The sequence below is a fragment of the Primulina tabacum genome, chromosome 14 (assembly GCF_025594145.1).
Source record: "Primulina tabacum isolate GXHZ01 chromosome 14, ASM2559414v2, whole genome shotgun sequence".
Lineage (NCBI taxonomy): Eukaryota > Viridiplantae > Streptophyta > Magnoliopsida > Lamiales > Gesneriaceae > Primulina > Primulina tabacum.
Window position 1 is genome coordinate 20,651,583 of NC_134563.1, and position 27,961 is coordinate 20,679,543.

At 34.5% G+C, this 27,961-nt stretch overlaps 1 protein-coding gene across 4 annotated transcripts; it reads left to right on the forward strand.

Annotated features, from left to right (window-relative positions):
• Positions 1-4,532: 4,532 nt before the first annotated feature.
• On the forward strand, positions 4,533-27,713 carry LOC142524634 (LEAF RUST 10 DISEASE-RESISTANCE LOCUS RECEPTOR-LIKE PROTEIN KINASE-like 1.1). 4 transcript variants are annotated; one of them, XM_075628679.1, is made up of 4 exons: positions 4,533-5,209; positions 26,177-26,204; positions 26,288-26,539; positions 26,644-27,713. In XM_075628679.1, exons 1-4 carry the CDS (start codon positions 4,571-4,573, stop codon positions 27,534-27,536), a joined length of 1,812 nt encoding a protein of 603 aa, XP_075484794.1. In that variant the 5' UTR covers positions 4,533-4,570; the 3' UTR covers positions 27,537-27,713. The 4 variants fall into 4 exon arrangements, with proteins under 4 accessions (XP_075484794.1, XP_075484796.1, XP_075484795.1 ...); XM_075628681.1 differs by having other exon boundaries at positions 26,294-26,539; XM_075628680.1 differs by having other exon boundaries at positions 4,533-5,195; positions 26,166-26,204.
• Positions 27,714-27,961: the final 248 nt, after the last annotated feature.

Sequence of the window (27,961 nt, forward strand, 5' to 3'; positions counted from 1 at the left end):
ATTTTCATTACGCCGATGCGCCAGATCCGGACGCTGGCATCATTCTCCCGGAGGCGCACGAGGAGGAGGATCAGTGAGAGGGGAGTCACTTCTATCCCTTCTTTTCTTTATCGCATTTCGTTTCGTTCAGTTTATTTATTTTCGTTTATTTCTATTTCTGTTGCATGTTTAGGTCATATTGCATCTTTTTGTTATGCACTATCTGTCTCTGTTCTATCGTCTGTTGCATTGGGGACAATGCTCGACTTTAGTATTGGGGGGTGGATGGGTGTTGTGTCGTCTTTGTCGTGTTGGTTCTTTGTTTGTATTGTTCGTTGGCATGTAGTTTTAGTTGTTTTGCATATTTTTGTGTGTCAGCAGACAGTGTTTCGAGTAGTACATTGTTAGCCAAGGATGATTAGGAAGTGATGAGACATGCCCTGTCTGTCGTGTATTCGTACACCTTTAGCACATACTATGGTAAAGACATAAAGTTTTATTTAAAACATTGAACTCTCTTTGCACAAATGTTAGAACTAGAAGCATGCATGATAAAATAGTGAAAATTTAAAAACTAAAGTGGGGAAAGATGTTTGAAGGTGTAAATTGAACTTGACGACATTCTCTTGAATCGAGGTATCTATCAGCATCGTAAAAAAAAAGATGGAGATGTAAGGTGTGGGGGAGCCGAATAAAGGAATGAAATCCTATTCCTGGCTAAAGTTGGAGATGTAAGGTGTTGAGGAGCCGAATAAAGGAATGAAATCCTATTCCTGGCTAAAAATGCAAAACACATGGATTTGAATCTGAAATAAAAAGTTCTAATATAGTCCTTTCATTATTGTATTCTTATTCAGAGAAAAAAAAAAGGAGAGAGAAAAAATTAGTTACTGATGGATACTGAGTGCAAAGGAATAAAGGAGAGTGATATTTACACTAACAGACTGATTTAAATCTCTGACAATGGTTGAGAATGGATCCCTCTATCATTTGTGATGCTAGGACTAACAACACACACACACGTTCAGGCTTTATTTGAAACGATGTCTAGACCAAGGGAAGTGCGAAGAATTGTGCTTTGTAATGATTGACAAGGGAATATGTTGAGTTTCGCTGAGGCTAGTGATGACTATGAATTCACTGTCGACCTAATTTATGTCATGTTCCATTCTATCTTGTCACCTATTTTGCTCGAGGGCGAGCAAAAGGTTAGTATTGGGGGGTTGATATAGGTGGATTTTACTTGTTTTTCATGTCATGTTTTGTCGCATTGTGTTGCATTTATCGTTTAGATTGCATGCATTTTGTCATATTTTAAAATAAATTATGTTTTATTGTTACTCATGTGTTTAGTTGGCGAAAATGCAGGACATTCGTGCAAAACTGAAGATCAAAGGGAGAAATTCGAGAGACCTCCACCCGGGCGCACATTTATGTCCGCCCGGGCGCATCCAAGGCATGAGAAAAAATAATTTTTGCGAGAATCATCCGCCCGGGTGGACACTTATTTCCGCCCGGGCGCGCCAAAGAAAAAAGAAACATGAAAATTTGCGAAGACCACCCGCCCGGGCGGAAACTTATATCCGCCCGGGCGCGTCAAAGGAAAATTGAAAAGCTGAATCTGCGAAGACCTTCTGCCCGGGCGGAAACCTAGGTCCGCCCGGGCGCGATTATATTTTTGGAAAATATTTTGCGCGATTCCTTGCCCTATTTTCTGGAGGTAGATGATATGGAAGAGGTTGGAGGCACGATTTTACATTCATTTAGACATAACTTCAGAGCCGCCACAAGCTTTGGAGAATTTTTGCGCCAGAAGTTGAAGATTTGAAGATTTTCGGGCGTCGTCTTTGCGATTTTCGTCACGCCTAGTATTTCTGATCTAGTTTCTATTCTTTAAACTTTGTTTTGTTCAGTTTTAATATGAACTCGAATAGCTAAACTTTTAATATTTGTTAGGATTTAAGGGGATCCTACCCCGAACGTTGATTTGAATTAATTTATATTTCGATTGTTGCGTTATTCTTGATTATACTACTGTTTTATCGTGTTGTTAGAGCGTAGCAAACTTTGACAACGTTTTTATATTGCGAGTGAGTTCGAGAGAATAACTTGTGATAGAAACGAGTAGTATAATCCGTGGATCTACAATTTGCATAGATATATGAAATTGGATACGCGCCGATAGTCATAGTCCTAAGGGTCGAAAACTAGGGGATTTCATAAATCGACATGCAATTCACTCTTGATAAATAATTAAGACATTTAATTACTTCATTGAGTAGAATTAACTTGGCATAGCTCGAGAGACTGTGTTCAATTGAATAGGAAATCCTGTCGGAAGTATAAAATCAATATCGAACGAATTAATTAATTAATGAGGGGTAGGTGAACCGATATTCCCAACAAATTCATTTCTCATTGAATTTTTAATCAACCATTTTAGATATTAGATTTCATTAATCAGTTCTTGAATAATTTTATTTGCATGTTTAGTTGATTATAGTAGCAATAAAACAATCATTCAAATTTTCGTTGCTAAAGATTTAATAACTGAAAATAATAATTGTTAAATACAGTCTTCAGTGGAACGATACTCGTACTCACGTACATTATATTATTACTTGACATCGTGCACTTGCGATAAATTTTGAGCAATCAAAACCATATTTTTATCAAAGATTTAACAGTGCAAGTTTTGCTCGATCAGTACTGCTTAAGGAAAACCAGAATCGTAGGGTTCTGCTGATTTTATGGTTAAGAAAAATCAGAACACTCACTAAAGAGAAACTCCAATAGGTAGCCAAGATCATACATTAATATAGATTACAGCATTTCATAACCAGAAGCAGTAGACTTCGTTCTAGTCTGTTATGATAACATGTCAGACTAACATCAAATCATATAATCTTTAATAAGAGACCGATAATACTTGTTTTGTGTATGTTATCCATCAGAGAATGTCTCTATTTAATATGATCGTTCTGTACAAAAGTACACTTCATTTAATGTAGTTAAATGAACAGTACAAGATCATCCATTACTCTCTTTGCCAGCCTATTATTGGATTCAGGTACTTTATACATATAAAAGAGATGTTTTTACTTGAACGTTAAAAGACCAAGTACATAAATTCTTCTCAAATATTCACAAAATATCTCTCCAACTCATGAGCTCTTAATTTACTGTGAATAATTTTTCAAAAATACTCAAACTTTTCAAAGCCTCAGAAAAATCAACACATGCTTAAAACTTTATCAGATCTAAAAGATCATTTGTGTCATTCTTATTCATACTCCTTCATTATTCCAATTACTGTACTGTGCGAAGCATTTGTAATACATAAAAAGAATCTTTAAATCTCTTAAAGTGTTGAGTTGTAATACTAGGAGTTTCGGTAGGAAAAATAGACCTGCTGAAGTGGGTTTGTACAAGGTGTATCAATCAAGACTTCTAGTGATACCTTATGGAAATAGTGATATCTTATGGAAACAGAAGAATGACAGTTCGACGTAAAAGATTTTTGTCATTCGAACTTTCATAAAAAAATTCTTGTATCTTATTATCTTCTACTGCTTGTATTTTCACTAAAATGTTGTGTATTGATTTTGCACTAACCAAAGTAGTATGTTGCACTTTCAATGAACTAGGCCAGCTTATGATTTCTTAAAATATTTCAGAAGCACACTTTCCAAAAGAAGAAAATTTTGAAGTTTGAATTGTTTATCCAACTCTTTTTTCTTAGCATGCTTCACTGATGCTAACAAATTTATACATAAGTTTATATCTCTTTGAATATTTCATGGTTCATTATCACTCAATTAGTTAGCATGATGAATTTCTTCGCTTTTACGTAAAAAGTCAGTTTAACTTCTTTGACGGGGAGTCGGAGTGGGCCTGGAGTATTGTTGTCATCGTGAGTGGAAAGTTTATTTTATGGTTGAATACATAGTATGAATGGTTGCCTTATTTTTTATTTTTCTAAAAAAAAACTGTTTGAATATTATTATATAACTTTATTAGAGAAGAAAATATTTTGCTGGAATAACATATTATGCAATATTATTAATACCAGTCAATTTGATACCAATTTAAATCACCGTCCCAAAATAAGCTATAAATAAATTAAATGTAACAAAAACAAAGTTATGTTTCAAACCTCCCAACTTTTCTCTCTTTCTTTTTATTTTATGTATGTTATGCAAGTCAAAAGTCTTTGATTTTTCATTTTTCTGATCATATTTCATCTCATGATAAAGTTTAAACATAATATTTTATAAGGAAAAAAAAAAGAAGAAGTTAATTAATATAATAATATTTTATAAAAAAAAATTAAATGTATTTCCGTCGATGGTTATCTAATTTTGCAGTCTTTTCTCACTCTGTATCTGTCACGAAGTCATGGGTCAATTATGCAAACCAGTCAACGACTAGGAAACTTCAGAGTTCCTAAATTCAATCTCACCATTTCAAACTAAATAACCCCACACAAACAAAAACATAGAAATATCTTAATATCATTTCACGAGTTTGTTTCAGTTATTGTGTGGAAGAAACAAAAACTGTCTCCATTTTCATTTTTGCTCGTCTCTGTATGGGCTTTCTCAGTTTATTGGTGTTCTTTGTATTTCATCGTTTTCTTCTGGTGTTTTGTCATTCCAAATGCCCCTTATCCTTCCCTTGTCAAAATCTGACACTGGAGTATCCCTTCACCAAGTTCGTCCCCGAATGCGGGTTAATCAAGATTGATTGCGATTCTCCTTCCACACCAAAACTTCAGCTTGTGGATAAAGGGTTAAAGTGGGATGTTATGAATATAAATTTCAGCTCACATAAATTAATTGTCCGAGACAATATCCTTAAACATGATTTGAATAGACGTTGTTGTCCTTCCAATAGTGTTCCTCTCTCTATATTTCCTAATATTTCATTCACAAGCTCCCCAAATCTCACCATCTTCAAATGTGACGAAGCTTTAACTGATATCACAAGTGTGGAAGAGCATTTCAGAAGTTCCGAAAGTTACCACCAGGATTGTGAAAATTTCACATTATATTATAGAAACCCAGCGGTTGGAAATCTTCCGAAGGAGACTGATCTCCCTTCAGTATGTCATTCGATTCAACTGCCTCTAAATCCTAATGGGAATTGGAGTGATGACTTGTTCGCACTGCTTACTTACGACTATACTATTGAGTTGCATGTTGAACCAACTAAAGGTCAGAATTATGTTGTTTATTACTTGCAAAGTTTGTCTGTCTTCTTGGCTTAAAATTCAATCATATTAATGTCTGTTGTTTGTTTCTGCCTCTTATTTGTCTTCATTCTTTGTGCTAGTTAACCAGAATTAAGCAGATCCTTTTTCTTCTTATATTGTTAAAGATTATTTTGATCCGGACATCTTAATGTTACACCGAACATTGACCACATCGTTGCCTCATTTCTTTCCTTCTATGTTTTTCTAAATTCTCCTTGGCACAGTGTCTTATCTAAAATTGTTCTGTTTTAGATCCGGTCCAAAAGGATCTGCTTAATCACTGTTAACTAACACTAAGAACGAAGATTTGTCTTGCCGAAAAAAGAAAAAAACATAGGATGGTGATTAGGAAGTTAAAATTATTTAATATATCCCACAAAAATTTAGGATTGACGAACCATAGAAAGAATATGCTTTTTAAAGTTATACGTGTAATTTGATTTACTTTTGTTGAGATACCAAGTGTTTCTGTCGGAGTTGTCTTAGATTTCAGTATAACAAAAGAAAACATACAGACAAGATCAAGATAAAATCTATTGCAATATAGATAGCTGCCAAAAGCTAGTCTATGAGTCCTAATTGGGTTAGGAGCCAGTTGTGGTGTTGTATAGATAGGATTCGTTATGGTCTTGATTGTTGCTGCAAATAGCTGATAGTGCAGCGAGAGCGTGAGAGAGAAATTCGAGCGCGAGATCTAGGAAGCGTGAGGACGCGAGACCTTAGGAGCATGGATCAAGATGTTTGTTCTTTGGTTAATCAAAGTTTCTCCTTTGTGTCCAATATTCTTTTCATCTTTGTTCGATATCAAGGTTGTTTCTATAACACCCCCTACTCATATTATGTTCCCCGAGAATCAAAATTGTTTTACAAAATGGAAACTTCTGTGAATTTGATGCAAACTTAAAGTTGGCTTACAGAACTTATATAAGCTTTGACATTTAATGATATTACTTCTTCAATTTAATAGCTTGTTTGAGTATGTCCCATTGAGTTATTTGCATGATCCTTAATAATTTAGGTGTAAACTAATCGTGATATCACAATTTCTTTGCAGTTTAGTTATAAACCAATTTGCTCTTTTGCATGCATCACCTGAAAGCCTCTATCGATCGATTAATATTAATTAAATATCGATGACCAAAATTATATTTTAGTTGACCCCTCTAAATCATAATTAGTATCTATACCTTTTAGAACAAACTACTATTGTTTGGGAAGGTCTCAAGTGACAATTAGTATGTAATATGTAATACAATCCTTTCCCTCCACATATCTCAGTTGGATCTATCATGTGTATTTTTCAAAGTATCTTACTCTAACTATATGTTCCTTTTATTATATGTGAGGCTTCGTTACTCTAAACATTATTAATTAACATGCAAAAATTATCTAGCAACGAAAAACAGTTTAAAATAGACTTTGAATTTAGAAAAATTCCGACACGACCTTCCTGTAAATAGGACATACAATAAAATTTCAAACAACAATTTTATATAAAAATAAATAAACTAGAATCTCAACATACCAAAATAAAACATATACAAGTGTCAGCCACACAAAACAAAACATAAATCATCCAACAATCAACTAGAGCTGACAAAGCTCAAAGACAGTACAATAAAGTCCATGCATTGAAAACAAACTCCCAAGCATAGACAAACATTCGGGACATCTCCTCGGTAAATATAAGACTTTGACATAACTAAAAAGGACCGTAGCAATACATATACCATAACTGGGAACTGACGACAAGACTCAACTTCAACCTCAACCACGTGCTTCATTGGTAGACTCTTCGCCTGGTGCTGCAAAACCACTTGGGTGACCTACCATGGTACCAGAAAGCAGCCAAAGCAGCCCCCTAGTAAAAACTGATATTAGAAATCTTGTATGGAACAAGCAAATAACAACGATATCAAACATAAATCCTACATAAACATAACTATGAATTATTAGCAATGCACATGACTGGGATCAATACAACTGTACAACGGGAGCTAATAAACGGTGCGATACAACTAGAACAATTCTCAAGCAGCAACATACACAGGGGAGCCACGTCATAACTGAAGCTAAACCGCTCTGGTCTACGTACGTGAGGATTACCATGATGTACTACAGAACTCACATCATGGCTCATCTCCATACCGATACGATACAACAAGAAAACAAAACATTGTAATATGCTATCATAATCCCAAGTGAACTAACCACACATGCAACACTATCATGGATGTGTGACTCATATATGAGATATAAGAGGTCTCAATGTACATCTACTTGATCGCCCTGATTTCCGGGAATGTAAATAACATGCGCCAAGAATACAATACAACTTGAATCAGTTAACAACAATGATAGGGCTCGATATGCAATGTCATAATATCATTGCCTTATTTCTAAATGCCAAATAATATGTCAAATCATTTAACATATAGAAACAAGGCATTTAAATCACATAAACTCATATAATTCACATAAACGACATAAACTCATATAATAGACACATGAAACACATCGTAGATGTCAGACAGACAATGATTGCCCCAATTCCAACAGGTAAACTCAAGTCTCAATACTTCAATAATCTTATAAGAGCCAATTTATCGAGGTGACAATTTATTTCTCATACCAAAACGAACAGCACCTCTAAATGGTGAGATTTTCATAGACATAAAATCTCCAACATGAAATTCCAAATGTCTTCTACGTTTATTATCGTAACTCTCCCGACGATCCTGAGCTGCTGTCATTCTCTGAAGAATCAACAAGACTTTGTCATGCATTTCTTGAATAATCTATGGTCCAGTCAATTGCTTTTCACCTAACTCATCCCAGCAGAGAGGTGATCGACATCCTCTACTATACAAAGCCTCAAAAAGAGTCACACCAAAACTCACCTGAAAACTGATATTGTATGAAAATTCCAATAATGGTAAACATTTCTACCAACTTTCCTTCAAATCATAACTCATGCTCGAAGAAAATCCTCAAGCGTCTGGATTGTACGCTCTGTCTAACCATCTGTTTAAAGATGATAAGCAGTGTTCATCACAAATCGTGTACCTTTTTTTTTTGGAAACTTGTCCAAAATTTTGAAGTAAATCTGTGGTCACGATTTGGCACTGTTGCAAATGGAACTCCATGCAGTCTCACTACATTATCTATATACAAATGAGCCACTTTCCTGTAAAATAAGTTCTTTCATATGGGATAAAATAAGTTGATTTAGCCAATATATCGAGCACTACCCAAATGACATCGAAATGAAGAGAAGTACGTGATAGATGAATGACAAAATCCATAGCCACGTGTTTCTAATTCCACCAAGTAACTTAAAAACTATGCATTGAGCCTTCTGATCACATTCGTTCTGTCTTTGACTTGTTTACATATCATGCACAAGATACAACTCGACAACATCATTCAAGTTCTTCCATTCAAAAGAACAAAAAAATTTGAATGAATTGTGAATCGGGATTGATGTCCTTGAATCAATAGATTATAGTACGTCTGAACGTGAACATTTATTTTCTGAGTAGTTTTGATAATCTGAATCAATTCTGGTTCACCAGAAATTGGGGACACATAATAGCATTTCATTTTATCTGAAAACATTAAGCAGGATTGTTGTTGTAATATTTGAATATGGGTAAAGGATAACTTAGCATCAACAATGACATTCACATTTCTTTGTTGGTATTAGATCTTACGATCGTATTCTTTTAAAAAGACTCATCCAACACCTTTGTCTCATTATCAAATCAGATAAAATTTCATACTTTATGGTCTCAATAAATCATAAATTGTTCCCAAAACGATATTGTATCCAAATTTTTACACGAAAAGTTTTCATATCCAAGCCATTTGTTTACTCTTTAAGAGCTAGTTTACGAGGAAACGACACATATATTATATTAATATCAATTCGTGTCACCATACTGCTGGAAAATAAGTTTTAAATTACGAAGATTTACTAACTAGCAAACTCATAGCTAGAACTTGATGTAAGTCACAACCATTATTCCTAACTACACTACGATGACTTAAAATGTCATATAGTACTGTTTCTCAAAACATTAAATCCCAATTATCAAAACATCTGCACGGTTACGAGAAAATTCAGTTGATGCAAGAAATCAAATAGATAGATCATAGCATTTTCCAGCCCAAATCATTATCATTGTGGATTATGAAAATAAATCGATATCAAAGTAATGTTGATCAATACAAAATATAATATCAAAAGCATTACAGACAAACAAATTAAAAAGGTTGAAGGTAGAATCTTAGCGAATGAAAGAACTCATTCACAATTCAATGCTAAAAGTAATCTAATAACAATTAAGGCTTCAAGAATAATGAATACGAGCCAACAAGATTATATAATTTTGGTTTTCATCCATCCATTGGTAATGACATCAATAACAAGACGTCCCACAATCAAGGGCAGCTAGCGTCGCCTCATTCACGAGGAATCCACACGCAAGTCAATGATCAAGGAACTACAATCCTAACGCATAGTCATACGTCAAATACGCATCATACGTAGATCACCGTTAAGATACAATTATGAAACTTATCCAATCAAAATACGACTCAAAGATTGAAATACATCAACTCCTTATGTACATTCTACTTAACACGATATTTTCTAGGAGTTTGGTGGATTAATTTGACAGAACATATGCCATTACCCATACATCAACTCACACTAGCAATCTTGCGGAATCATTCCTTACGAAAGTTTTATACTGATGTAATCAAACTCAGACAATTTCTTGGTACTGATTTCCTCTGTCAGGACATGTCACTAAATCATAAAACATATCAACAGTTTAAATAACACTTAGGTGTCATCAATCTTGAGCTGACTTTGTGTTTGATAATTTTTTTGTAAAAAAAAATATATTATTTTATTATAAGGATTTCAGCTAAGAAATGTGTAAAAATGGTAATTACATAATTAAATATTTTGGTGCTTTACAATATATAGTTATTACGATGATATCATCTTTTATACAAAAATATAGGTGAGGATATATAATGCATTTCCTTTTAATAATTATTTAATTTTGTGCTATTTCTCACTCTGTATTCGCCAAGTAGTCAAGGGCAATTACGCAAACCAGCCGCAAAAAATTGATAACGACCTATAATTAGAAGAAAAAATAAAAATTTTAGTCTGACCATTTCAAACCAAAAAATAATAACAATAACAGATAAAACATAAAATATCTTATATAATTTAATGTTTTTGTTTCAGATTTAAATCTTTACATGCATTATTTCTAAATTTATTTTATTTGGTCCGTCTTCCATGAAGATATTCCAAGTCAACTACCGTGTGTGTCACAAACAAGAACTGTAAGAAAAGTAAACCACCAAAATATAAAAATCTTGCCTCCATTTTCATTTTTCTTTGTAGCTGCTCCCAACCATTGAAGGAAACTTCCATATGGTTTTATTCGAAATCTTCTTTGTGTTTAATCTTTTCCTTCTCAAACTCTGTGATTCCAAGTGCCCCAAATCCTTCCCTTGTAGAAATATTGGGCTCCTGGAGTATCCCCTCACCCAGCATGAGCACCCCGAATGCGGGTTAATAATGGTGGATTGTGATCCTTAGGTACCAAAACTTCTACTGAAAATTTTATGGTTCCAGCGCTGCCCTTCAGTATAATTTGAATAACAATGGCTGTTTTTCTTTCAGAAGTATCCTCTCCCTTTTCTCGTTATGTTTCTGTTGGAATTTTTTACAACAATATTTTATATTTCAAAAAAAAAATTATTGATTTTAAATTTAAAATTAATTGTATTAATTTTTCACATAGTTATTATCATTGAATTTTGTAATCGTTTTCTATCAATATTCTCAATTATTATTATTAATGGTGATCATTGAATCTTTACTAATTTTTGTGTATATATAATATACACGTTCTTGAAGAGAAAGGGGTCAGAGGAACCACATTTTTATCTAACACAAAGAAACACAATTTTTTCATGAGATTTTTGTTGTGTAATCTAGTAAATATGTATTATAGCCACTTGTATGCTCTAAGTTGAGCTTAATATCTTTTTTTTTACTTCTTTTACCATTGTGACATAACACGAGAGTTGTTTATAAAAGCCTTGGTTCGAACCGTGCAACCAGGAGCAAAACGAGATCTTTGAAACCTGGGGAGTATTTGGTCATAATCGTATTGCATCGTAGTATTACCTACGAGGAGGCGTTAATACTCTTTAATCCAAGGTTTCGGCACCTCGATCTAAATATTTTCCTCCTAAAATTGTTATTTAAGGTTTTTTGCCTCAACTCATCTACCGAAGTCTAAAGAGTATTTCTGCCGGAATTCTTGGTTGACACGAGTCAGTTCATTCTAATTGATGACACAGTAAATCTGATGTCCAAATGGAGATGGTAAGGTTAATTCGATATTTTTCTCGTTTATTATTATTAACTAATAAGGAATGATAAATCAAATTTTTTTAAACGTAAGATATATATTATACGTGTGTTGCTTGGTGTATTTTCTTGAGGTATTTCTATATGAAATTAAGGAGGATCGGAACTTATTTCAAACCCGAGCTTTACGAAAATATTAATATTACTGGATTCCATTGCTTATATGCTAAACATTGATTGGGGGTTTGAAAATTTTAAATGCGGAACTATATAAAATTAGAAATGGTACACTTATATTCAATGCATGCATTTGGCACCATTTTGTTGATTACAATTACAAGTTTATTCTGTTTTAAGATTCTTTAAAATTCCTGATAGAAGAATGATTTTATATAAGTACTAGATTTTCATGTGGTCTTGACTCATTGTTTCATTATTTGATTTCTAGAGCATGATGATATAATTAATTTAATTTTAAGAGATGTTGCAAAATGTGGGGATTTATATTCATATTGCAATACTATTTATTGAGTTTAATAAGTTGTGAAAGTTTAGTTGTGTTTCAAAGCTAAGGTACAAGTTTTACACTAAAATAATGAAGAAAATGAGACTTATTGAGTTGAGACCTCAATATATACTGATAGCACTTTTGAGGTGTGAGAACTATACACATAAAATGATATTGAATCATGAAATTTATTTTGAGATTGTCGTATATGTAACAACAAATTTTTGAGATATGTCACTACAAGAAAAAAGACATACGAAAACCGTTGTCGTATGTCCTGAAAAAACTTTGTTAAAGCCCCTGTGGTTAAAGGGTTCGCTCAAAAACAACGGTTTTTCACTTTGTAGCTTCAAAACCGTCGCAAATAAAATTAACGACGGTTTATTTCATGATTTCCGTCGCTAATAGTAGCGACGAATTTTTCATAATTTCCGTCGCTAATATTTTCAGTAAAATAAAAAAAATTTATTTTTAATAATTTAACAAATCTAAAAAAACTCACAATTTGACTATACTAAAAATATTCATGAATTTAACTAATACTTAAAAATTTACCAAAAATTAAAGCGAAAAAATTTACCCTAAATCGAAACTAAAATCGTATAAGAGAGAAAAATTTTAAGTGGTGTGAAGTGATAAAATCGTGTAAGAGAGAAAAATTATAAGTATTGTGGAGGAAAATGGACCGAAGGTGCGGATATTTATAGGCAATTTGCGACGGGTTTTGCTTAAACCGTCGCTATAATTGCAAAATCGTTGCATATTTTAAATTTGCGACAGCTTTGATTACAACCGTTGCTATATGTAGCGAAGGTTTTGCTAAAACCGTCGCTAATTTTAGCGACGGTTTAAAAAAAACCGTCTCTAATTTAAAACATGCGACGGTTTAATCAAAACCATCGCTAATTTTAGCGACGTTTAATCAAAACCGTCGCTATTTTTAAATTAGCGACGGGTTTACTGTAACCGTCGCTAAATATGGCAACTTATTTGTCAAAAAACACGATAATCGACAACGGTTTTCTAAAACCGTTGTCGATTGATCAAAAAAAACAAGCTGACCTTAAAAACCGTTGTTTTTAACCCGCAAAAGACAACGATTTTCCCGAACCGTTGTGTTTTGCTTAAAAAACGAATATACGACAACGGTTTTCACTAAAATCGTTGTTAAAAAGTATAGTCGAACGGTTTTAGTAAAAACCGTTGTCGTATGTGCGTTGTTGTTTTGGTTTTTTCTTGTAGTGTGTGACTATCAAAGCGTGATATTTTGAATCAATTGGTTCTTAGTAGTTCATACACTACTGGCAAATTGAAGCGTGAAAATTATGTCTCTTAATAGGTAAAAAAAAAAAAACTATTAGTCATGATGTATTGTGAAAGGAATTGTTGCTCATAAACGTACAGGAAATAAATTAAAAACATTATAATGTGTGTAGCAGAAGTTAGTGTTGTGCTCTGGTGTTGTTAACACGAGCACACAACATGCAGTGGAAATTAAATATTAACACACAAATATAACTTTAATAAATTAATATCAGATTTAAATTATGCACAAGTACGAATACTTGTGCGATGCCTCATGGCAAAAAATTCACTAGAAAAATTATGTAAACCATTTACACCAAAAACAATACTAGTGAGAAAAAAAAACCAAATTCCTTGACACTCCACGGAATTAAAAATGCATCAAAATAAACCACATAAAAACTAGATGCATAAAATAAAAACGTATTGCTTAAAACTAAACGAAACCACTCTTCGATCAACACTCTGCGTCAGTGTTGTTCTTCGAGTGTTGCCAACACCAATCGGCAACACGGTAAATCTGTGACTCAAACACAAAAATTCTTCACACGAATCTTTAATACTTTGAACTCTGTGTGTTTAGAAAAATCCAGCAGCTCTCCTGCGCTATAAAGTGATCTCCCGATCACACCAAAACGTCTCATCAAAATAGGCTCGGCTCTTGTATTTTTCTTCTATGAAAGAACTTCTCTGCCGAACTTTACATGCACTCCCAAAAACCTTCAGCAGCTCTCATGCACAATAAAGTGATCACAGGATCACACAAAAACTGTAGAGTAAATATATGTTGGACTCTTCTAATTTATTCTATGTGAAAAGCATTATGTCCAACACATTGAAAAGCCTCTCTCCACTAAAAGCCTCTTCTCTCTCTAAGCCTCTCTGCCACTCAAATGCTTTTTTCTCTCTCTCCAAGAACTCTCCTGCGGCTGTGAAGTTCTTCATATATATCACCTTTGCTTGACCTAAAATTCATTCCTTAAAATAATCATAGAAAATATAGAAATAATATTTTCATTAGAGATAACACTCTTTTAAACATAGATAAAATATATTGGAGATAAAAATCATATTAAAAACAAATCATATAATATCTATAGATAAATCAATCAAGATCTTATCATCTAGAAATAATTCAAGCAAAATATTATAATATAGAAATAAATCAAATAAAATCTTTTAATCTAGAAAGACAAAATCTTAAATTGATATTATCAATTTAGCAAAATAATAAATGAATAAAATATTCCTTTCAATCTCCCCTTTTTTGCCTTTCTGGACAAAACATCCAAAAATGATAATCTTGGTAAGCATCGCAGTCAGTTAAGTTCCCCCTGCGTTAGAGTGTGTCTCCCCCTGAGTCAAAGTTCATCTCCCCCTGAATTAAACATGTTAGAGCACTGATGTTGTTGACAGTGTTGACAACACCATCGTTAGAACACCTAAAAACATAAGAAGACATAAAAAAGAAAAAATCAATAATCACGCAAACAGATATAAGAGCAACCCGAAAACAGCATTACAGACAGAGCATAAGTATCATTTATCTTCTCAGCAACTCGAGATGCTTCAGCACCATCCATAGCATCATCCATAGTCTATGTCATTTTTGGTTCTCCTACTCCCCATTTTTGGCCAGAATGTAAGCCAACTTCCAAAAGTTCCCTCTACTCAGCCACTTGTTCTTCTTAGTAAGCAATGGGTTCTTTGGGCTTTTGAATCTACTATAGAACAAACTCAATTTGGGCATCAAAAAAGTCTCATCATCTTCTTTGAGAAACCCCTATAACTCCAGTATTCCAAAGGTCAGGAAGAAGAAAGGAGTTCGTCAGTGAAAACATTGATTTCTTCTGTGATTTCATTTTCTTCATCCACGGGGGTATTGTAAAATTCGTTGATGACAGTCGGGGAGAGCTTGACAATTGTAGCAAGCAGTCATCGATCTTTGAAGAAATCATAATAAAAAAGAGTCAATGTTGTGCACAGTGTTGACAACATCGGACTTAACATCAGCAGTATCTTCAGCCATCTGTAGAACGTGAGATAAAGTTATAAAGGTATATCAGGAGTTATACACAAAGACGCACCAGAGAAATCACGAGAGTAAGGAAAGATTGCAAAGGTAAATGAGAACAAGAAAGAGTAATTATCATGTATTCAACTGTAACAAAACATATATGCTCTTACTAAAAAAAATACACTGATTCAATTCTTCAGCTCAAAAAAATCCACATGGTAAAGGTAATATTTCCGAAATTTACCCAAAACACTAATTACGGTTCTATCCCAAAAACAAACAATAAAATTGATTCAAACTCGTGTTACGACGATTTCAAAAGAATATCCAGTAAAACCCACGTCGATTATAACTCACAGACACAAGTATACACATAAATTCAAAATCTAGGTAATCAAGGTTTTTATCAACTGTCATAGGTCAACACTGATATGTCACTGCACATGATGAATTCACGAAACAAAAATCAATATGCATGTCCTAAATATGCCTCCAATATGATGAATTATCAAAATGTCTGGCAGTGTATAAACTGTGTTGTGTCAGAACTTGGTGTTGGCAACACCTCCTAGCAACACCACTGAGTTTTATTCAAACTTCCATAAAATTTTATTTTGATTCAGAAATGGTAGCTCCCACACTAGAAGAAAGGTCTTCAAAAGACTTCCCTAGGTAGCTTTTTCCATTACTATTTTTACTTAGAAGTGGTAGCTCCCACACTAGAAGAACGGTCTTCAATGGACTCCTCTAGGTAGCTTTTTCCATTTTCTTCTGAACAATTTTTTTATTTACCTCTTTTCTGTTTTTCTCCTTATGCTCACATTTTCCAAGTCACTTTTTCACATTAGACAAGATCAAGATTTCCATGAATATCCTCAACTACTCGATGCCTTGGATTGAGCATAACTTATTCCTCAACATTTGATTTGAAGTATGAACACTCAGAGAGTACCTTTCAGAAATTGCCTTCACTGTTCAGACATTACACAAATAAATAGAATGATTATGATTATGCAGTATGTCTAGCATCCTAAAAATATACATGCAAAAATGGTGTTGTCACCGGTGTTGGCAACACCAATGACAACATGTGTGTGTGACTATTGGACGCACATGCTGAGAGACTTCCGAAGATTGGAAAATCTCTCAAAGTCCAAAGGTTTCGTGAATATATCAGCCAGTTGATTCTCAGTCCTAACAAATTCCAGTCGAATTATGTCTTTTTCAACCAAATCTCGAATAAAGTGACGTCTTATGTCTATGTGTTTTGTTCGAGAGTGTTGAACAGGATTCTTAGAAATGTCTATAACACTTGAGTTGTCACAATATACCATCATGAAATTACTTAACTTGTAATCCAAGAAAGAAATTTAGTTCTCCTACCATGCTCATTTCGAACTGTGATGACATGCAATCCACAAAGTTATTCACAAGTATTTCAGATGAAGAACCAAACAGAATATCATCTACATATACTTGACAGATCAAAATATTAGATTTCAGTTTTTGAATGAAAAAGATTTTGTCAACATCAACTCGTTTGAAGCCCAGATTTATCAAGTATTCGGCCAACCTACCATACCATGCCCATGGAGCCAGTTTCAGTCCATACAAAGCCTTCTTCAATTTGTAGACATGGTCCAAGTGGTGGGGATCTTCAAATCCTTTAGGTTGACTAACATAGGTCTCCTCATTCAGAATTCCATTCAAAAAAGAACTTTTTACATCAATTTGATACAATTTGATGTGCATATGACATGCTATGCCAAGCATCAGTCTGACTGACTCAATTCGGGCTACAGGAGCGAAGGTTTCATCAAAATCCTCCCCCTCAACCTGTGTATACCCTTGAGCTACCAACCGAGCTTTGTTCCAAACAATGTTACCAGATTCATCTGTTTTATTCTTGAAAATCCATTTTGTTCCAATAACATTGATATTTAAAGGTCTAGGCACTAAATCTCATACATCATTGCGCACAAATTGTTTAAGTTCTTCATGCAATGCATTGACCCATAATTCATCTTTTATTGCATCATTAATATTCTTGGGTTCAATTTGAGACACAAAACACGAGTGACTTACCTGGGAAAACGTGGAGCTCATGCAGATTAAACCAATCATTTTGCGGTAGTCCACCTTTTCTTTCTTTCTTGTTTGCACATCATCATGTAGTTCACCAATGATTTGTGATGATGGGTGATTCTTCTGAATTTTGCTGGGAATTTCTTTTCCACCATTGATTACCACATCATCATCATCATCTTTATCATTATCCACAGTTTCTGTTCGGTTCAGAGGCGGTGTTGTGCTTGGTGTTGCTTCAGTGGTCTCAACACCAGACTCAACACTGTTTTTGGTCAGTGCCTCACTTATATCCAGCAATTCTTCTACATCATCCTCCGGTGTTTTAACTGTCAGATCTGCAAGATCATCAAACACAACGTTAATTGATTCCATTGTAGTCCTAGTTCTCAGATTAAATACACGATACGCACGACCATTAGTAGAATATCCAAGAAAAAGACTTTTATCACTTTTGGAATCAAATTTAGCTAGATGATCTCTATCATTCAACACATAACCTACACATCCAAAAATATGAAAATATTTAAGGTTTGGTTTTCTTCCCGTGATAATCTCATTTGAGGTCATTGTAGAACCACTCCTTAAATAAACACGGTTGGAAATGTGACATGCTGTATTTAAAGCTTCGGCCCAAAAACATTTTGACACATTCTTAGAAATAAGCATGCCCCGAGCCATTTCTCGAAAGGTTCGATTTTTCCTTTCAGCTATGCCGATTTTTTGAGGGGTCTTCGGAGATGAATATTCATGAGTGATACCTTTCTTATGGCACAAAGAAATAAAATGAGAATTTTCGAACTCCTCACCATGATCGGTTCTTATTTTAACCACCTTCAAGGCTTGCAACACCGGGTTAACAACACGAGTTTGTTTACCTTTCTGACACGGTCCACGGACATACAAGTTACCTGAACTTAAATTTGGCATACCTCTCACAGCATCAAACTTACACAGATTCTTCAAAGTCTTGAAGCTCACATGTCCCAGTTTTTGATGTCATGGGTCTAAATCACTCACCTTGGCACTTAGGCACCCATCACCTTCTCCCAATTGATAGTGATTGTCAGCAGAACGAGGACCTGACATTACACAAACATTGACATCATTAAAAACTTCACAATTATTTTTATTGAACTTAACATGTAAATCATTGTCACAAAGTTGACTTATGCTTATTAAGTTTGAGTTAAGTCCTTCAACGTGTAGAACATAATGAAGTTCAGGAAGTCCATCAACATTCAGGGTTCCTTTGCCTACAATTCTTTCTTTGGCACCACCACCATAGGTTACACGTCCACTTTTTACTTCAACATAATCCGTGAGATGTTCTTTAGATCCGGTCATGTGGTGTGAGCACCCACTGTCAAAGTACTATGCATCTGCAATGTTAGTTTTTAAAGAAGTATAAATGACATGGCAATGAATAACAGCTTTTGGTACCCAAACTTTCTTCACAGGAGGTTTCTTGACTGTTGTGTTGCGCCTGGTGTTGGGCAACACAGTGGACAACACCAGATTTGCATGCCAGTTCATATAATCATTTCTCAGTTTAAAACAGAAAGGTTTGATGTGACCTGGCTTATGACAGTAGTGGCAAATAAAATGTCGCTTTCTTTGCTTTGATTTAAAAGTTGACACTGGCTTCTTGGTTGTTGGCATCTTCACTGGCGGATCAACTTTCAAATGAGAAGAGGAAGCTCTGTTTTGTTTCAGCAATCGTTCCGAGGCTTGCGTTGAGATTGACAGAGTCTTCATGGGAGGTTTCACTATTAAGGGGACAGAGCAGTCTTCACTTGCCTTTACAAACACGGTTGATTTTGATTTAGAGTTGGAAGTTTCACCATGTTCATATGTGCTTTCAACATATCTAAGACCAGTTCTGTTTTCCTTTCCCATAGTTAGCATTGAGTCAAGTTTTGATGAACTTGAGCTTAATTTAGCAATAGTCTTTGAGGCCTTCTCAAGATCATCCTTGACTTTACACAGTTCGAGGTCCTTTTTACTCAACAAGACTTCCAGTCAAGACATGCTACTCTTTAACTCAGTATTTTCCTTTGAGAGCATAGAATTTGTTTCATTTCTTTTTATCCAATCTTCGTGTAGCTCTTCATACATAGCCTGCACACCTTCAAATGTGAGTTCATCAGAATCAGTATCCTGGATTTCATGATTACCTGAGTCATTGTAAGATTTAGCATTGAGACACAAGGATTTTGAAGTGGTGTTGCGGCCTGGTGTTGCAACACCAGAGGCAACACCGTGCGGGTTGACTTGCAGCCAGCATTTTTTCTTTCAAACAGCAGTGTTTGTAGACAGTACGTCCATTGGGATTCTGTAAAATTTCCTGAAAAAAAAACAATAAACCAGAATCAATCACTTAGTGTATCAAGCATTGGCTCTGATACCATTTGAAAGGAATTGTTGCTCATAAACGTACAGGAAATAAATTAAAAACATTATAATGTGTGTATCAGAAGTTAGTGTTGTGCTCTGGTGTTGTTAACACGAGCGCACAACATGCAGCGGAAATTAAATATTAACACACAAATATAACTTTAATAAATTAATATCAGATTTAAATTATGCACAAGTACGAATACTTGTGCGATGCCTCATGGCAAAAAATTCACTAGAAAAATTATGTAAATCGTTTACACCAAAAACAATACTAGTGAGAAAACAAAACCAAATTCCTTGACACTCCAAGGAATTAAAAATACATCAAAATAAACCACATAAAAACTAGATGCAAAAAATAAAAACGTATTGCTTAAAACCAAACGAAATCACTCTTCGATCAATACTCTGCGTCAGTGTTGTTCTTCGAGTGTTGCCAACACCAATCGGCAACACGGTAAATCTGTGACTCAAACACAGAAATTCTTCACACGAATCTTCAATACTCTGAACTCTGTGTGTTTAGAAAAATCCAGCAGCTCTCCTGCGCTATAAAGTGATCTCCCGATCACACCAAAACGTCTCATCAAAATAGGCTCGGCTCTTGTATTTTTCTTCTATGAAAGAACTCCTCTGCCGACCTTTACATGCACTCCCAAAAACCTTCAGCAGCTCTCATGCACAATAAAGTGATCACAGGATCACAAAAAAACTGTAGAGTAAATATATGTTGGACTCTTCTAATTTCTTCTATGTGAAAAGCATTATGTCCAACACATTGAAAAGCCTCTCTCCACTAAAAGCCTCTTCTCTCTCTAAGCCTCTCTGCCACTCAAACGCTTTTTTCTCTCTCTCCAAGAACTCTCTTGCGGCTGTGAAGTTCTTCATATATATCACCTTTGCTTGACCTAAAGTTCATTCCTTAAAATAGTCATAGAAAATATAGAAATAATATTTTCATTAGAGATAACACTCTTTTAAACATGGATAAAATATCTTGGAGATAAAAATCATATTAAAAACAAATCATATAATATCTATAGATAGATCAATCAAGATCTTATCATCTAGAAATAATTCAAGCAAAATATTATAATCTAGAAATAAATCAAATAAAATCTTTTAATCTAGAAAGGCAAAATCTTAAATTGATATTATCAATTTAGCAAAATAATAAAAGAATAAAATATTCCTTTTATATTGAATGATAGAATAAAATAAGAAAAATGGTTCCACACAATAGACTACTGGTCACATATAGAGATTCTGGGTAGTAAGATTGTTGACCATTATAAACATAAATATGGATATATTACGGGAGGAGAAATTTTTTGTTGCAATTATGTGAAATATACATAGTAATGATGGTGATTAAGTGAGTGGAGTTCATCACCGTAGATGATTAAAATTTTTTGAGGCTACAAATTTGTTAATGAAATAATCATTGTTGGGTGCAATAATTGTCCTTACTTGATAGAGCGATCGAACCGTGGTGCTTGAGCTGCTGTGCGGTTTAAAAGATTTGAGTTGCACCATTACTACTAGCTATAGCTTTTGGTAAAGCGGTAAGCACTCGATCCTACAATCATGAAATCTATAAACAAATGTTGGGAAATAAGGTTATATGCATATATTACAAGGTCATAAATAAATCAAAAGGATACATGACTGAATTATTAAGCAAAAGGGCTAATAGATATTACATCTAGGGAAATATGACAATGCCTATATCAAGAGTTGAGGGTGATGGTAATGCAAGTTCATATGGGTAATAACAAGTCACTTGTCAATTAGTTGAGCTACTGTTCATTATTTTGTATCATGTTCATCTTTATGGTGTAGAACAGTGTGTAAATTGATGTTGAATCTTTGCTCTTGATGAGTCAATAGCCCGATATCAGATGGTGTGTTTAACTGTTGTGCACACTTGATGGATGTGTCACCTGTGTAAGTGTAGAGGTGTGGCTGCCTCTTATGGGAACTTGGGGAGGTTCTCTAAAGCGCTCGTGAAAATCAGAAATGGCGCAAGGCCAAAATGTGCCCAACCACTAGAACAACTCCGTATAGAAAAGTGAAGTGCGGGAGATAATTCACTTTATTCACATCAGGAAGACAGGTTCATAGAAATCTAATTCTACCGATCTTCTGTGGATTAACACTTGTTCTCCCTACGTGTTGGTTCATACCCCAAGAGCACCATCACATGCATTTCTTTTCTCGATTTGCCGCATGAGTTTTTATCATCTTTATCAAAAATTTCTTTGAAATATGTGGGGGATTGTTGCCGCATGAGTTTTTATCATCTTTATCAAAAATTTCTTTGAAATATGTGGGGGATTGTTGGAGATTTTGCATAATATTTATATTTCAAAAACCATATTACTCATCACTAGTAGTCTTACATGACTGTCTAGTCATCAAGAACTATATAATCTGATTGGATAAATTGTAATCTCTTACATACTTAATTAAATTATCAAATTGACTTCCATCAATCATATTCTGCATCTCTGCATCATTGAGGCATTCCTTGATAGCCTCTGATACACTTTTAAAATGAGAGTTTAAACTTAACTTGCATTCAAAGTGATTCTTTCTCAATAACTGAGGTTTCAATTTTACCTACACTCAAAAAAAACATAAATGATATAAAAATATAAATATTTTTCAAACATAAACAACAAATACAATGTTGAACACAATTTCTCAACAAAAACACAAATAGTTTATTCATTTATCAGTTACAGATATGTAAGAAAGTTTAGACAAAAACTCAATTCAACAAATCTAACTAAAAGTAAAAACTCTATAAAAATCATATAAAAAGATAAACTTACCCAAACTTCTTCTTCTGCCATTTTAATTATAAATGTTAAATGTATGGTCGTTTAAATGGTCCTTGATTAGTGAATTAGACCATTGATTGATGGAAAATTTTAATGGAGCTAAGAGAAGAACGGTCGGTCACCTAAGGAGAAGAAGGAATGATATTGTTAGTTTAGCGTCACTCATAAAGTACTTATATCAAAGAGAATATTCAAAACTAAGAATTGAACTCATGCAAAAACAATTTTATAAATGATTTACTAAAAAGAAATAAATTAACCTCAAACACAAATAATTTATTAATAATAAATCGTTTAGTTGAAAATAATTTTTTACTAAACTATGGATTTTTGATGACAATGAGGGCAGCTGAATGAAAGGTACATATACATAAAGAGAAAAGAAAAATAAATCGTATGAAATGGATTCCAAGATTTTATTTATTATTTTACCTGAAAAATTCATTTACTCCACCGAACTTAACCCACTATTTGCTCTTTGTGAAGGATTTTAAAGAGAGCGGAGAATAGAGATAGCTATTTCGATCGATTTTGCATAAACATGTGAAATGAAAGAAAATGTGTATGTTTTCCGATGAAGAAGACTAACAATCATAATAGATTTTAATAGCTATTTCGATCAATTCTCACCTTGTGATTCACATTATCTCAAGCTCCAAAATACTTAGTTGATTCTGGTGACCAGCCCTTCCACCCAATCCGTCAGCTTTCAATTGCGGAAGAACTCTTGAGCCTGTTCCCTCGGTCTCTGGCAAAGCTTAGAGCAGCAACCGTAGGCAAAAGAAGAAGAACAAATGAGCAGCCCAAAGGAAGAAAACGTTAGTCTAGATAGGGTTAAAAGAAAAAAAAGGATTTGAAAATATTTAAAATGAAGGTAGAATGAACATTTCAAAAGTGAATGTTAGTTTTTTAAATATGATGTTGTTGAGTGTTATCTGCCTAAATTTTCCTATAATTTACATGTTCTTAAAGAGAAATGGAGGAATCACATATTCATCTAGCACAAAGATATACAATTTTCTCTTGAGTATTTTTTTATGCAATCTAGCAATTGTGTATTCTAGTCATTTATGTGCTATAAATTGAGATCAATCTTCTTCTTTACAGCTTCGTTTACCAATGTGACATAATACGTGAGTTGTTCATGGAAGACTTGCTCTGAACCGTGCAACTTGCGAGAAAGACAAGATCGTTGTATTCTGTGGAGTATTTGGTCATAATCATGTTGCATCGGAGTATTACCCTCGAGGAGGCGAAAATACTCTTTAGTAGTGCTTCAGCACACCCCGATCTAAATATACCAAAATTTCCAACAATTTCACTCATAATCTCCCCAAATCTCACCCTCTTCAAATGTCAGCAACCTTTTGATAGCGAAAGGGTGGAAGGACATTTCGAAGACTACAATAATTACACCGGTTGTAAATATACCAAAATTTCCAACAATTTTACTTAAAGCCGCTGTTGTTAAATAGTGCGCTCAAAGACAACGGTGAAAAACCGTTGTCGTAAACATCAAAGACGACGGTGAAAAACTGTTGTCGTAGGTCTTGTAAAACCGTTGTTAAAGGCACTGTGGTTAAAAGAGTGCGCTCAAAGACAACGGTGAAAAACCGTTGTCGTAGACGTCTAAAGACAACGGTGAAAAACCGTTGTCGAAGCATTGAAAAATCGTTGTAAAACAAAAATTTTGCGACGATTTTTCTAAACAATTCCGTCGCTAGTATTTTTCCGTCGCTCTTTAGCGACGGTTTGTATTATGACACATTCGCGACGGTTTGTTAATGTTTTCCGTCGCTATTTTTTTCGTAAAATAAAAAAAAATTACGGTTATAATTTTATAAACATAACAAAATAAACTAATAATCTTACTAAATTAATATATTTATAATCTTGAACTTAAAATTTAAGTTGAAGGAGAATCGTTGACAAAACGTGGAAGAAAAAAAAATTTGAGAAGTGAAACTAACTAAGGAAATGAGTCATGGGTGTGAAGAAAATGACTAAGGATGCGGATATTTATAGACACTTGTGCGACGGTTTTTGATTAAACCGTCGCTACTTTGCAAAAACAGTCGCTAAAGTAAATCGGCGACGGTGTTCTTAAAACCGTCGCTAAATTTAGCGATGAACAGGCGGGAATAAACCGTCGCCAAATTAAATCGGCGACGGTGTGCTAAAAACCGTCGCTAAATTTAGCGGCGAATAGGTGGGAACTGTCGCTAACGTTAGCGACGGGTTTTAAAAACCGTCGCTAGATTTAAATTTAGCGACGGTAATGTATAAAACCGTCGCTAAATATTTACCGATTTTTTAAAAAAAATTAGAAACTACGACAACATTTTTTTAAAAATCGTTGTCTTTAACCAAATAAAACACTATGAAACGACAACGTTTTAAAAAATCGTTGTCGTAGTTAAAAAACCATCCGAAAAGACAACGGTTTTTAAAAATCGTTGTTGTAGTCTAAAAAAAAAACCGCTCATAGACAACGGTTGTTAAAACCGTTGTTGTAGCCCAAAAAAAAGCTCTTAGACAACAGTTTTTAAAAACCGTTGTTGTAACAAAAAAAAAAACGATCAGACAACGGCACATCAAAGACAACGGTTTTTAAAAACCGTTGTCGTAGACACATAAAAGACAACGGTTTTTTAAAAACCGTTGTCAATAAGCGGGGTTTTTTAGGCTACGACAACGGTAAAAACCGTTGTTAAAAGAAAAAAAACAACGGTTTTAATAAAAATCGTTGTCGTATTAGTGTTGTTGATTGAAGCTTTTCTTGTAGTGCATCTTTAAGTATTGAGTGCATTCATCATGCACCTTAATCCAGCTTATATTTTTTTTTATCGACATTGATCCGGATGGTAGCCCTTTTTTAGGTGCTCTTTTCGTTATACGAACTCTCAACGAGAGTACCAATGTTAGATTATAAACCCAAGAGGGCTATAATTCTAAAATACTTGTCTATTAGGTGATGTAACTCTTGAGTTTATATGTAACTATTTATTAATTAGTTTAATATATCAATGGACAATTGTAACACCCGGATGTCATTTGATTCAGCTGCCTTTGAATGATACTGAGAAAGGGAGCGATGACTTGTTCAAACTGGTTACTTATGAATATACTATTGAGTGCCATGTTGAACCAACTGAAGGCCAGTTTTGTGGTTTATTACTAGCAAAAAGAACCAACTTTTATGCTAACATATGAAGTCTTGGTCTTCTTGGCGAAAAATTGAATTATATTAGATTTTCTGTCTCTTGAGTAACCCTCTTGTTTGTTTGTCTTCATTCTTGGGCTGTATGTATACTTGAGCTGGGATATGAAATAAATATTTTTTCTTACCATAAATTTTGTTGCAGGAAACGACAAGAAGAAGAAGAAAGTGATACTAGCCGGAGGTATTAATGTCTGTCTGATTACCGTGTTTCGATCTTAGTATTCACGTTTCCATACCTTAATGAGTCTGATTTATGGTACATAGCTATAGTGGGGGCTGCGCTTTTGGTCTGCTTGTTGGCCTGTTTCATAATCTGGCGAAACAAGAAACGAGTCACAGATGCCTACCGCCTTCCAAGAAACATATCCTCGGATCCCTCCTCGAACTCAGACATCGAGGGCGGCTGCTTATACTTGGGAATCCCTGTATTTTCCTACACAGAACTTGTGGAGGCCACAAATAATTTCGATTCCTCCCGAGAACTCGGTGATGGAGGCTTTGGAACCGTATATTATGGTACCAAAAATTGTCTCTTTTCTTGTCACTTGTCAGCATGTAAAATAAGTCCATTTCTGCAGTTTTTTAAGTATAGTTTCACTCATCTGTTTATAACTAACTAGGGAAACTCAAAGATGGAAGAGAAGTTGCGATAAAACGACTCTACGAGCATAACTATAGAAGGGTCGAACAATTCATGAACGAGATCAAAATTCTTACATGTTTGAAACATCCAAATCTCGTTACACTATACGGCTGCACCTCCAGAAGAAGCCGAGAATTATTGCTTGTTTATGAGTACATTGAAAATGGAACCGTAGCCGATCATCTCCATGGCGAAAGAGCCGACGAATCCCCACTAACATGGTCCATTCGCCTGAACATAGCCATAGAAACAGCAACATCGTTAACTTACCTGCACAAATCAGACATAATCCACCGCGACGTGAAGACGAACAACATATTACTCACCGATAACTTCCGCGTCAAAGTAGCGGATTTTGGGCTGTCAAGACTCTTCCCAATAGATGCAACTCACATCTCCACCACCCCTCAGGGGACTCCCGGGTATGTCGATCCCGAATACCATCAATATTACCAACTCACAGGAAAAAGTGACGTATATAGTTTCGGGGTCGTGCTAGTAGAGCTCATATCATCCATGCCTGCAGTAGACATAAACCGACATAGACATGAAATAAACTTAGCTAACATCGCATTAAACAAGATTCAAAGTTGTGCTTTTGACGAACTAATAGACTCGTCTCTCGGATACGGCACTGATGCCGAGGTAACCAGAATGACCACTTCCGTGGCCGAGTTGGCTTTCCGGTGTCTGCAACCGGAGAAGGAGATGCGGCCGTCGATGAACGAGGTGTTGGATTATCTGAAGGATATTCAAAGTGGGGATGAGGAAAATAGGAATGGGAAGATGCTTCATTCACCCGAGACAGACGAGGTTATGTTGTGGAAGAACAAGAATTTGCTGTCACCTGCGCCCGTTACAGATAAATAGATTATCAATAGCTCTACTATAGAAAGTTCCATTGAATCAGAATTTTGTGTGCATAAGTTTTTTATATATGTATGCATATCTATCTATATCTATATGTGGATGGTAAGATTGCAATACTCAAAACACCCTTTATATTTTGTTTGGATGGACCATATTATTTTAAGTTTAGGATCTTATAATCTCACAATTGATATGCAATTTTTATTTTTATTTTTATGAAAAAGTATGTGAGATTTAAAGTAAACAAATAATTAAGTATAGGCAAAAACTTGTGTTAGACGGTATCATAGGTCGTATTTTGTGAAACAGATTCTTATTTGGGTCATCCATAAAAAAATATTACTTTTTATGCTAAAAGTATTACTTTATTGTGAATATCAGTAGGGTTGACCCATCTCACAGATAAAGATTCGTGAGACGGTCTC